Source organism: Diplotaxodon limnothrissa, linkage group LG4, assembly GCF_057381915.1.
Source record: "Diplotaxodon limnothrissa isolate DT_005_m linkage group LG4, D_limnothrissa_male_GT1.1, whole genome shotgun sequence".
In the NCBI taxonomy this organism is placed as follows: Eukaryota; Metazoa; Chordata; class Actinopteri; order Cichliformes; family Cichlidae; genus Diplotaxodon; species Diplotaxodon limnothrissa.
The window spans coordinates 22,554,544-22,567,897 of NC_140599.1; the positions used below are offsets into that span (position 1 = coordinate 22,554,544).

At 40.8% G+C, this 13,354-nt stretch overlaps 1 protein-coding gene across 1 annotated transcript in view; it reads right to left on the reverse strand.

Moving 5' to 3' along the window:
* LOC146633805 (BAR/IMD domain-containing adapter protein 2-like) overlaps positions 1–13,354 on the reverse strand; it is a 52,140-nt gene that overhangs the window by 23,729 nt on the left and 15,057 nt on the right. Inside the window, exons 2-3 of the mRNA XM_085352530.1 lie at positions 13,239–13,314; positions 9,520–9,606 (exon numbers count right to left, since the gene is read on the reverse strand). Of these exons, the coding sequence (XP_085208656.1) occupies positions 9,520–9,606; positions 13,239–13,314 (163 nt within the window). The remainder of the gene's footprint in view (positions 1–9,519; positions 9,607–13,238; positions 13,315–13,354) is intronic.

The following is a 13,354-nucleotide window of genomic DNA, read 5'->3' on the forward strand; positions in this document are numbered from 1 at the left end:
TTGCCATGGAAGAAGCTACAAGATGAGGAGCAATGCTGGCAAAATGTTGTGTTACAAAACACAGCTGAAAGATCTCCATCCTTACAATCAACCATCATTGCATCCGCATATAAAATCTCCCGGGGAGGAGAGTGGTGTGCGGCTTGCCTGGGGAGTCTGAGTAAAGTACAATGTGTGTGTGTGTGTGTGTGCACACACAGTTTCTGTGACTAAGCAGGGATGTAAACGCTAGCCTACCTGGCAAGCCAAGCCACAAGGGAAACAACTACACTGTAAGTAGGCAAGTATAATGGGACAGCAGTATAATGTGTGAGACACAGATAATAGCTGAGACTCTGGATGGCCCAGGGTGTATGCTGCACATGTGTAGTACACTGTGGAAGCACAGCTTCTGAGGCCAGCTTGTATTTAAAGTTCATCCATCTCCTTCTCTCGTAAAGACGCAGACACACACCCGTGTACACGTAGGTTCGGTAAACTCAACGATAAACTCTGTTTGAACTCGTTTCCCCACTTTGCTCATTCATGTAGCCTCTCACAGGAGGAGAAAAAAATACTGATGCATGTTTGACATCTGGCTTAAATTAGAAGCTTAGCAGTCACAGCTGTTCAACCTACTAGCCTGATATAAGTTTGCCCAGCAATGGTGTCATGCATGTAGGCCATAATAAAGGCTTAACAGGGAAATATGTAATGGCTGAAGGGAAGTGAGGCAAAGTTTAAAAATGTATATCATAATCTTGACTTTAATTCTGAGGTAGAGGTAGACAGCACATTCAAATGATCAGGCATCATTAAACCAAAACCTTTATTTTTTTTGACTGCTGACCTAATAATTTAAAACCAAAAATATGCATATTTTCAGTTTCACAATGGCCTTTTTTGAATATTTAATGCTACCGCAGGGGCAGTAGAGACTGAAAATTTTGCATCTTTTGAATAATAATGATTTTTCTTTTAAGAAAAACAACTAACACTAAAATTATTTTAAGTAGTGGACTATGATCTCACTAAGTCATGTATGTAAAGCTAGGGGTTTACATGCATGACTCAATACATTTATGACAACGTAAACTTGTGTGGGGTGCCGATATAGTTCACTGGGTTGAAAAGTCACCCATATGCTAAAGGATCACTGCAGGAGACCATTTCCTGTCTGTCATTCTCCCCATACATCTAAACTGTTATATGTGTTTTGCGGGGTCTCCTCTGGGAGTATAAGAGCTGCATGTACTTTAGTAAACTAGTGGAAACCTGCATAAAGCTGAACAAAGTCTGGCACCATGACTGATACTTTGATTGCTGCTGCACAACCCCCCTTGTGCAATAGCAACATCGAATACTGTTTATCTGCCGTAGATATCTTTTTAGACCTCACACTTCTTTTGTCCTCCACTTGTCCAGTTGGAGCTTTTTAAGCTTGAATGACTTATAGGTCAAAGTTAAGTGGCTTAACAAATGAAACCTTCCTCCAAAAATGATCAGAGGATTGGACTAAAAGTGAGTTAAAAAAGCAGCTAAAATCCACAGAAAAACTTTGAGACTTTCAGAAAGCATGGAGAACTACAGTATTGCTTAAGAACACTCCAAAAGTTACAAGAAAGTCTGACTCATTGAAACCAAAATATAAAGAAATACACAGTACTGTGTTTGTGATGTGGAATTCTTTTGTCTCACTCTCCTGACACAAAGACGTCTAAGAATCAAAAGTATCAACTTCAGAGTGAAAAAAAAAAAAGTTCAACACAATCTAGGGTAAGTTAGGCAAAGAGACACCAGGAGGTAGGACAGGGAAAAGTGAAGAGACCTGGAAAATCCCTGAAGAACACAGCTGTCATGTCACACAACAATGTAACAAAACAAAAAGAGCATTCAAAATAAAAGAGCAATAGCCTTTATCTCACATTACATTTGAATCCCTAATACAGCATAGTTTTATCAAATGCTATAAGGCTATAAGAAAAACAAAACAAAAAAAGAGCACAGTCATGTTGAAATAAGAAAAAGAAAAAAAAGAGTGGTTGCTTTGAAAATCTAACTAAGCTCTTTAACCATGAGAGTGTGTGTGTGTGTGTGTGTGTGTGTGTGCGCGCTACTTGACCCTGAAAGAAAGCTCTATGTAAACCAGGGCATCTAAACACAACAGAGTACACTAATGCACCACTGAGAGGAAACAACAGCAGACTCACTGGGGCTTCTAAAGTGCATTGATCTGTTTTGTATAGGCTACACCCTAAGAGTTGCTGCTAGTGGATTATTTCCCATGTACAAGCCCAGACCTACAAATACACACACTCTTTTGGATCATGGCATAGAAATAGTAGACAAGGTTTTAAATGATGACATAAAAATCTGATTTGCATAAATAGATGTTGGATGTGGACATACTGGTTTGATCACACTTTCACACTGGCATGGCACTAACTGCTGGTTTTCATTGGTGGCAGTCTAACCAGCAGAATTTAAATGTGCTGTAGCAGTCATTTTGGCAGTGGAGCACTCTGCAGCAGAGAAGAAGCTGCTCCTGGCCAGTTGAAGGCAGAGCTGTTTCTGTAAAAGATACATTTTTAAAAAATGTATACAGCACCTGTATGTTTCCCACTTCCAGCAGAGATCAGGGTTAGCAGCTTGCGAATATTGGAAAGCACAACAACCCAACAGCATTAGGTCACTATGCTGGTGACGTTTAAGATTAGAATTACTTCATCTTAGCATCCAATTGGGCTAAGCTATATGATATGCTGAATATTAAAAGGCTCAAGGTGGCTCTATCAGCTTTTACCTCTTTACTCACTTAGGAATATCTACCCTCAACAAAGTGTGCACCATCTCTTTAAGAGGGCACTAAGGTACACTTTCCATGGACTATCTGTATTTGGTAGAATAAATAGGTAGATTTGCAGATGGCTGAGCCTACATTTGAGCACAACAAACATATTGATTGCTGTAACTAATCGTTCAGATGAGACTATCAAGAACCACCAAGTTGCCTAGCAACATAGTGTGTATACGTGTGAGTATATGTGCTAATATGCATTTTTGTGGACAGCTGCTGTGTAGTTTATATTGATTATACATCTCTGCATTGTCTACCTTAGTGACCTTTTATTAAAGTGACAGATCTACACAACCTCGATTTTGCGTAGGATTACTTTAACAGTAACCTTTACACTGAGCCTTGAGTAAAATTGTCCAGTACTATGCAGTTTCCTGCCATGAACAAATGAAGGGCATTGTGAATGTGTGTAGATGGAGACTGTAGGGGCCACTAGCTTCCCAGCATGCAATGCGTATCTCAGAAATAGAGCAGGATAAGGCAGAGACCCCTGGGATGGTGGCACAGAGCTAAGAAAAGAGCTCCTCTGCTCTCATTTAAACAGGGACAGGTGCTGGAGGAGGAGAGAGGTAGGCCACACTAAAGACAGACAGAGAGAGCAAGCGAGACAGACAGACCGTTAAAGAGACATGCATGTATAAAGTATGTGTATTCAAATACAGCATGTCAAAGTTAACTCCTCATGTCCCAGTATTTACTCTCAGCAACAACCATGTCATTTACTGTAGTCTTTTAGACAGCATACAATTACAGGCAGATATTTAATGCCTGTGTCCCAGGTCCATTAACCTAAAAAAGACAGTTATGCTACATCAGTTTGCAGCCTCATTTTCCCAGAGTGTACCACTTTTTTCTACAATAATTACTGGGAGGAATATGAGTTTTTGTGTGCGAGTGTGTGCTTTTAATATTTGCCTCCCTTTTTTTTTCCTAATGCATGTTATTTCCCGAAAGACATGTCTTTGTGCTGAATCATGCAAGATGTTATTAAAATTTAGCTATTAGCAAAGCTAGAGAAGCTGATAAGAGGGGATGAAATATATTTGATTTCCTCTGGCTGGGGAGTCTAAAGTGTATGCATTTCACATTCTTGCCCGGGTTGTTGAAAACAGAAGAATAAATCAAATGGCCAAAGGGGAGTTTGTTTTATTGTTAGCCAGAGACAGGGTAAATGAAAGTCACAGCAAATATAAAAACAATATGATATCTACGAAATTTCTGTGCTTGCACAGGTTTTTAGAAAAAGCTCTCACTGAAATGCTGACATTTAGGACAGCATAATGGAACACACCCAGCCAAGCACAGGCAAGTTTTAAAGAAGAACAGACTGACCATACTGAGTCTTAAAGAGGCCAAAACATTCCAGCATACCTTCAGTGAAAAGTCAGTCATGCAGATCCATGATACTCAAGTGCACAAACTAATGTGCTGACTTTCACTGGTTAGAGGGAAACCACCAAGTATACATCTTGAAAGCTACTGGCATGGACAGCCGCAATAAATCAGTGTTTTCAATTGTGCATCAGGAGATAGAGCAGGTCATCTACTAATCAGAAGGTTGATGGCTAAGTCTCTGACTGCTCTCGTCTGTGTGTCAAAGGCCAAGATACTGAACCTGAGTTGCTCCTGATGCGTTCAGCAGAGTAAGAATGCATGTAAATGCTAGACGTAAAGCACTTAGGCATAGAGAAAAGTGCATGTTCGAATGTGTGTGTGAACTGGTGAATGGGTTGTTGTGCAATGTGCTTTGAGCGCTCGAGTAGAAAAGCACTAGTCTATTTGCAATACACATAGCCCATGTTATGCAGCAAGAAAATGCAGACAAGACAACCGATTCAATCTACCATGATTCAGGCAATATTTCAGACATGCAAAGTTATGTGTAGACTCTTAATTCTATTTAGGTCATATTCATTTGAACTCTGAAATCAACTGAGTAGAGCAAGAATAGCCAACACACCAGACTTTGAAGCAAGACTTTTTCTGGAAAAATAGGGAAACTTAACTGACTGGCAGAAATCTAACCAACCAGCCTTGAGAAATTTAAAATGGGCTTGTTACAGTGACGAATCAAAATGCTTGAAATTTCCGGAGGAGTTTAAACCTGTAAACTGCCTTAGCTACAGGCGTAGTCGTAAATAACATGCCTCTAGCTTCAAATGGATATAAACACAATGAAGAAGGGCTGGTTGGTTGGTACTGTTGTAAATACCTCCAGCCCCACAAACACCACATTTCCCTAAAAGGGTTGGAGAGCCCCACAAGCCTCACTGAGGTTATAATTGCTCACTCCCTCCAGACCTACATGAAGAGAGAGAGATAAAGTAAGAGTAGGATGGCAGACACAGCGAACGAAAGAAAAGAAAAAGAAATGAGGGAGGGAGAGCAGGTGTGTGTGTGTGTTAGTGTGCATGTTCATGCATGTGTGTGGGTGGCAAAGTGACAGGCGATGATTAGCCCAACCAGAGGAGGATATGTGGGAGGGAGTATGTGGGAGTAGTGGGGCTGGTGAGAGAGAGACTCTAGGCAGAGATCTACACAAGTGGATTAAAAGAGCTCTCATACTATATAAACACATAGAAATGGCACATGGTTTATGTACAAACACACAAAACGATGTAAAGTATAAAAGGCATGAATGCACATGGAGTACAGCGCACACCAGGGTGGATTCCTGTGGGAACACGCTTTGTTGTCAAGGTGTTGTAAAGAATCAAGCTAGGCTACACTGTGTGTTGATTTGATAATGAAAACAGGCAACAGAGGCAATCATTTTCACAAAGTAATTTCATCCCTCACTGTGCAAGTGTGTGTGAGGGGGTCAAAGATGACAGGAAAAAATAAAAAGCCAGGCGAGAGGAAGGAGATGGTTAGCATCTGCAGACTCTTAGGTGTGTAGGCGGGACCGTTTGCGCCCATCTCTAACTGAGCTTTTAACAGGCTTTAAAGAGGTGCAACAAGAGCTCAAACTCATACGTGCATGTGTGAACATGCGCAAACAAAAAGAAAACGGGGGGAAAAAGATGCAGATTACCTTTAAAGGACATTGAGCCAGTCAGCTCAAACACAGCTAGTCCACAGAACAAATCAATCCGTTTTAATGGATTCTAGCTTGCTAAGGTAGAATCCATTAAAGCACTCACATCAACTGCATTTCTTACAAGCCTGATTTTACACTTTTGTCTGCTTCTATACTTCCATACTGGAAGCAGAAATTTTGTGTGCTCTCAATTTTAGCACACAGAGGCTGTGGTTTATATGGGTAATTGAGAAGCTCCCGGTCTGTGGATATTTTAGTGTTCTACCACCAGCCAAACAGGAAACCCACGGCTCTGGGGCCTAACCCTGTACATACAGTTGAACTTCAGGTCATTATATTGGACGTGACCTCAGGGTGGGGACTCTAAAATGTTGCAAGCAACCGGTTGGAAAACAAAACACTAATTCTTCCTGTGGAAAACACAGAAGCACGTAGAGAACCGCTGGGTGTAACGCACACATGATATAAGAAACAGACAACAAACAACAGGATGCATTATATTTAATTACATCACAATCTTTTTCTTTTTTTTTTTTCAAACTTAATGAGTGAGAATCTCAGTCTTTGCTGTGTCTAGATGGGCAGACAAGAATGGGCAGATATTAAGACAGAAAGGTTTAGTCGTTTAAATATCAAGTTCTTTTCCAAATCCTCCTTGAGGCATAGGTTTTCAGTTGTCTCATACACACGGAAATATCCTACACACAATGGTCTATGTACAATTTCCAAATTTGGCAGCTTTATTTCCGTTATGAATAGGATTTAAATCAAATCCCAGCACACACAGAAACTTCAAGCACATTCAATAATGTGTATTTTTAAGAATAAGGTAGAATTCAGTGCTGTTACAGTCCAAGTGGTTGGTGGTGCAAGAGGAGATTAGACCAGCTGTCAGTTAGACTACATATATTCTTCTGTCTTTGTGACAACTTCAACCGAGGTTGTCTGGTCACAAAGAGCCAGCTACTGTAAGCAAGGCCGGGTTCAGCATGGAAGTACTCAGAGGTGTGGACTCGAGTCACATGACTTGGACTCGAGTCAGACTCGAGTCATTAATTTTATGACTTTAGACTTGACTTGAAAAAATGTTCTAAGACTTGTGACTTGACTTGGACTTTTACACCAATGACTTGGGACTTGAATTGGACTTGAACCGGTTTACTTGAAAAGACTTGATATTTCACCCCAAATATAAAATTTAACATGCATATTATATAGAGATTGAAAATGTGACGTCATTCACGGGTAGAACCGCAAAGGATTCTGGGAACTCGTGGCAAGCGGTACTAGCGCACGCAGGCTTTCAATTAAAATCAGTCACACAGCGATAAAAAGAAACACAAAAATGTCAAGAAGCTGTTGTATTATTAACTGCAATAGCCGGTCGCATGACAGCCACGGGAAGCCGACGGGTAAAGAGATCGGTTGTTATCGGATTACGTCGTGGAAGAGAAATTGTTCGAGCCATGTTTCCGAAGTAACAAAGAGGCGACTGGATTGCAGCCATTCAAAGATCAAATATAACGTCCCAGAACACCAGCTCACAGGTTAGTCTGCTCCAAGCATTTACACAAAGGTCAGTCTGCTGTTGTAGTTAATGCGTCATTTTTCTTAACATAATTGGTGATATAGGTTACAAGCAAGTCTGGCGCTGAACAGAAATTGTCGCGCTATGCTCCTTTATTTATTGTGCATAAATAGTGAATTGTCCTGACACAATATTGCGTTTCGCTTCTGTTATTATGGTACACTGACAAAAACACATACTTTTATTCACAGGATAAAACAGGTTTTTTGTATCACTAATTGCCCAGTACGATTACAGCATACAATATTATTGTCACTGCTACATTTCTGTGATGCTACCAGAAATTATTTCCACTACTAATTAATTACCGTTGAGCTCAAAGGTTATATTAATAAACGGTTAACGAATGTGTATTTATGAAGACGATTTGTGAGACTGGTAAACTTATGATACGTACGATGGTCTTTCGTTCTACACGGTGCATTTCAAGGTCCTGCACCCATCCGTCGGTAAACTGTACCTGGGCTTGTTGCAGTGACCGGAAGTTACTAAACTTCATGAGTGTATGCACTCACTCCAAGAACCGTATAATTATAAATATGCATATAAATATGCTAAGATGAGATAGCTGACTTCATCTAACTAGCAAATGTTTTCCAGGCTACGTTGGTGATACAGTTTTTTTTAATGTGTATGATATTTTTGTCATGCGATTTTAAAGCTGGTCCTACAACCGCATCCAAGAATAACATGCAGCGTATCTCAGAACTGTCGGTGAAAATTATTCTTGGAGCTAAGTTTAATTGAGCTGCATTTTAAAGAGGTGCAATTTCACAATTTGTGTATATTTTCTAAGTTCACTATTTTGTATGTGTTGAGAAAAACACAGATTTTAAAATTACATGGTCTAATATTTACATTTAGCATATAACTGCAACATTATTTTTTCGTTTGTTTTTTTTAAAGACTCGAAAGGACTTGAAATTCAAAGTTTCAGACTTGTGACTTGACTCGGACTTTTACACCAGTGACTTGAGACTCGACTCTGACTTGCCTGACATTACTTGAGACTTGACTTGAGACTTGAGGATAAAGACTTGAGACTTACTTGAGACTTGCAAAACAATGACTTGGTCCCACCTCTGGAAGTACTGCTGTGAACTTTGGAATCAATAGAAATCCACACAAACGCTGTGAGATATAGAGATAGAGAGAGCGAGAGGATCGCTTGCTGAATAAAACATCCTGAAAGCACTTTCATGTCAGTCCCTGTTGGCTGGGCTGGAGGAAACCCAAACTGTATCTCAGCTCCACAGCAACAAAGGCCCCATCAAATCAACAGCTACTTCTGCGCAGATCAAGCAGCCGAGTGCACAATCAGTGCAAAAGGGAATCTCTTCAAACATGAGCTGATTTCCCCTGGGCTGGGGACAGCAAACACACGCACAGACGCACACGCACACACACACACAGAAAATCACTGATCACCTAGGAAACTACTCACTACGAGAGCACCAGGTGTTGCTTTTCCAATTGACCTCTATGTTTGCAACCAGAATGCTCACATCCAGACACAACTAATTGACATGACATAAGCACTTAATCTAAAGAGCAACACGTCCAGTATACGCATACATTTTTCCACAAAATGAAAGCATGCCATGCAGGAAATGTATCAAACTGGCACTCTCCTACCAAAAATCTAAAAAGACTTTATACTTTTCAGCTTGGTTGAAAGCATCTAACTATGTATGCTGTTGAAAATGACAATGTTCAGCCCGAGCCTCACTGTGCTGCTGATGATACTGCACTCATCATTGTTTTGTTTTTCCTTCCTAGAACATTTCCCTATGAAAAGGAAGCCCGTGTAGTGAAGAAGTCATTTCCTCCATGAGTGAAATGACTAGATTAAAAAGACTAATTAAAAAGCACCTTCTCTATCAACCCACATGTTTTCTTCTTAAATGCTACTCAACTGTCACATTATTTTATACACAGAAAGATAATGCGGCTTCTCTATAAGGCCAATGTAACCAGAAAAAAGGAAGGAAAAAATATAACCCTCCAATAAGATGGAAAGAAAGAAGGTAGGGTCATCATATATACATCACTTACCCAAGTCTTTGGATCCTTGACTCTCACTGGCCAATTCACCCATTCTGACCAGAGCATCAAAGTAGCCTTTGGCAGCAAATGTCACATCTAGAAGAAAATAGGAGTGAGTACAAAAAGAAATAAAGGGGTTATTAGTTTAAAGGTTACAGAACAGTCCACTTTCCATTCTGAAAAAAACCTCACAATGCACAGTTTAGCTTTGTGTAAATACAGGTGACAGCTTTCTATACAGTGATCTCTAGTTTCTCTTAGAAGTATTTCAAACAATAAATCTCCTTTTTTTCCTTTTATGTTCTGTTTCTAGTTTCATATGAAAAATAATAAATGTTGCACCTTTGAGTCAGAATAAAGTATGTGAGCATTTTTTGGGTCACTTCAGATAAATTCATTTTGCTATGAAACCACTCACTCAATATTTTGTAACACCTGGAAACACTTCCTTTGTCCATGTTTTAACAGCTTTTCCATGTCAATTTTTTGTGCCATACCCTGCAGAAGCCTTTTTTAAAACAAGTTTGCAAGTGTGCTTTATTTTCTCCCCTATATATCAGCGGTCCCCAACCCCCGGGCCTCGGACTAGTATCGGTCCGTGAGTCGTTTGGTACCGGGCCGCGAGAGTTGAGGCTCAGGTGTGAAATGTATGGTTTTCAGGGTTTTTAAATTGGTTTTCAGCGTTATTTTGTTATCGTTTTTATCGTTAAATCGGTTTTCCTGGGTCTTTTCACGTGTGTTATGAACAAATCTTTTTTTCGGTACCGGTACTAGTTTTATTTTGTTGTATTTATCCACGACACCTTAAAGGCCGGTCCGTGAAAATATTGTCAGGCATAAACCGGTCCATGGCGCAAAAAAGGTTGGGGACCGCTGTTCTATATCATACAGTAAAGAAAAGCTAAGCATTTATTATATATAAATATAAATAAATGTATATAAAATGCACAGGGGAATATTTATCTCAGGCCTCTTTTTGATCCACGGCCAATAGGTCACATACATACGAAAAAAAGAGAAATCAATAGCTCCTTGTTTCACAAAGGAAAGAGTAATTGTCATGCTGTAAACCACATGCTGATAATCGCCACTGCACTTTTGCTTCTTCCATTCCATTTAATCTTTTATGTCAATATGTTTGAACACCCCACAGCAGGGTGACACAGTGACTGTGTTGGCTGCTGATTGACAAGCCTCGTACACCTGTATAGACAATGATTCCACAGGCTCCCCGCTAGCACTAATGCAAGGCATAAAGCATACAGTGTTTCTAAAATTCTCACATGACATACAGTGAATGCACATGGCTGTAGGTCTCGTGACCAATAAGGGGCTACTCGTGCACACACAGAAAGTTTGACTTTTGCTCCATGCATGCACAAAAACAATCAGTGAAGTTAATCCAAATGGGCAGTCGTTCTGCTTGTATTTGCTCTGCGGCTAAATAAGGAGTCGTCCTGGCTGCACAAATCAATATCCGCCTCAGCCACTATCATTTCAACTGCACCTGACCAGGCTAACAGAGGTCACACAGGGCAGAGTCAGCTTCCAGTGATTTCTGCCTTACTACCATGCAGTCCTCCACCAGTCTGACAATCTCCAGCAAATAATGGCCAGTGCTTTTTGAGGTGAATTCAACAGCAGTCCAGGTGACAGATGGGCCTTTGCCTTTCAGACAGCTCCCAGGTGAGAGGCACATTTACAACAATGTCCTGGCAGGGGCAAGCTATTTCTAGCAGACAGATGCAGCTGCCCTGCAATAAGGGAAGTCTCCTAGGCTGAAAGCCTCGAAGCTCTGCTCCGAGGCTGAGGGACATATGCTAATGCTAATCCCAATTACAGCTGAGTCAATGGCAGGAGATGGCCTGTGCTTCCTTCTTTCTCTACTGCATGGGAAAGACCAGAGAAATAAGAGCAGAGCCTTCAGAGCATCATAGCTGAGTCCTCTTCGTTATGTCAAACAGGCCTCCTGCCTGCCTTGATGTGGAAAGTGTGAATGTGTGAGTGTCAGTTCATGTGAGTTTGCACATGTGTGGTAGGGGGGGTTGTGAGAGCTCTTGCAGATCTCCCAGCAACAGACACTTTCTTTTTGCTGATGCTGCTGCAGCAGCACGTGTGATAGTGTCTCTGTAACTGAAGAATGGCTGATTAGATAAGCTGGATCTATACGGGTGGGTCTATCTAATGAAATGTGTGATAAGGGGTTCAGAGAGACAGACGGAGAGGATTATTGGATCTCTGATTGCACGGCAGGCAAATGGTAGGGGAGGGGTTTATTTGAGAGCTACTGATCCTTCACTCATCCTTCACTCTGAGGAGGGATAACACATCTTGATCGAGATAGTAAAGATTTTCTGTAAGTGTGTCAAAATCATCATATTGTCAGGGGACTTGTATAAAAAATTACAGGCTCTGTTGGCTTGGCAGTTAGACTCGGTCAGTCGCAGCATTTGTTGCTTTTACACTTACCAGCCACTGTGAAATTCACTGACTGAATGCTGTGTTGGAAAACCTGTAATACTCTAATACCCAGACCAAGCAGGCCTATCAGTGAAGGCTTTTGGCATTTCTGGTGTGGGATAATTTCAGTGATTGCACCATATGGATATGGTGTGCGCTCCCATCCCCAGCCCCCTCAAATGAGAGCTGCTTAGTCCTTTGGGTTTAGCCAATTCTGCAAAGTGGGTCTTTAATGGCTCTGTGAGAGCCTACCAGTCTGTTTCCTACTTAAACCAAAGACAGGATTAGTTATTGTGCATCAACGGAAAGAAAAAGACTTGTTAGAGAAGAGAACATCCTTAATGGTAGGATGAGTTGGACTGGCAGAGGGAGGTCTTGTTATGGTTGAGGAACACATTGTATGACAGTCTTTTTAAAACTAATTTTTCACACATGCCCTACAATGCCAAATTTTTCTAAACAACGCCCAACAAGGATTTATGTGAGAATGCAAATGCTGGACACAGTCAGATTGAACATGAACTGGTCTTTAAGCTGCTACCTCCCGCAAAGTCCATGTGATGTGGGAATAATGCCTGCACAGTAACAGTTGTGCAAATTCACAGCCAGCAAGTGGTCATCCTGCACATCCTACCTTACCTTGCCTAAATTAAATACAATACAGTACAGTTTCCAGCAGTGAGATAACACTGCTGTGTGCTACATGTGAGAAAGGACAACTCTGTACAATGTCCTGACCTGATTTTCTAAAAGCAGCTCAAATCAGGAAGTAAATTCAAAAGGCATGGCTGTAAGTGTTTGGGATTCCAACAAACAAATGCACAAGCACAAGCACATAGCCACACAGCCACACACACACTTGTTTTCCTTTGTAAATCTGACTGCTGACAGTGAGCTATCCTCGCTTTTGAATTAGATTAGAGGTCTTTTGTGTTGCTCTGACTACACCTCTATAACCATGTACAAGCAACGCCAGAAGCTCTGCACCAGATGATTAGGTCTGCCTATTTAACATAAGGATAAATTTTGTAGGGTTTTTTTGTTTTGTTTTTTTTAAATGCACAAAAAAGGATATGTAGCTAGATACATAAAGCAAGGGAGAGAGAGAGAGTGTGTGTGTGTGTGTGTGTGTGTGTGTGTGTGTGTGTGTGTGTGTGTGTGTGTGTGTGTGTGTGTTAAAGAAAGAGAAAGAAACAGAGTGTTTTCTTGGCTAAGTGCCTAAATCTGCAGTGAAACAGGAGCATGAAAGAAAAAAAGAAAGGACTTACTGGCAAGGGCCTTCTCATAGTTCTTCCCCATGGCAACAAAGTTCCGTAAGCAGGGATTGAACTGCTCCATAATGGTCTGAAAAAGAAAACAAGAAATAGATGGGAGGTTGGGCATT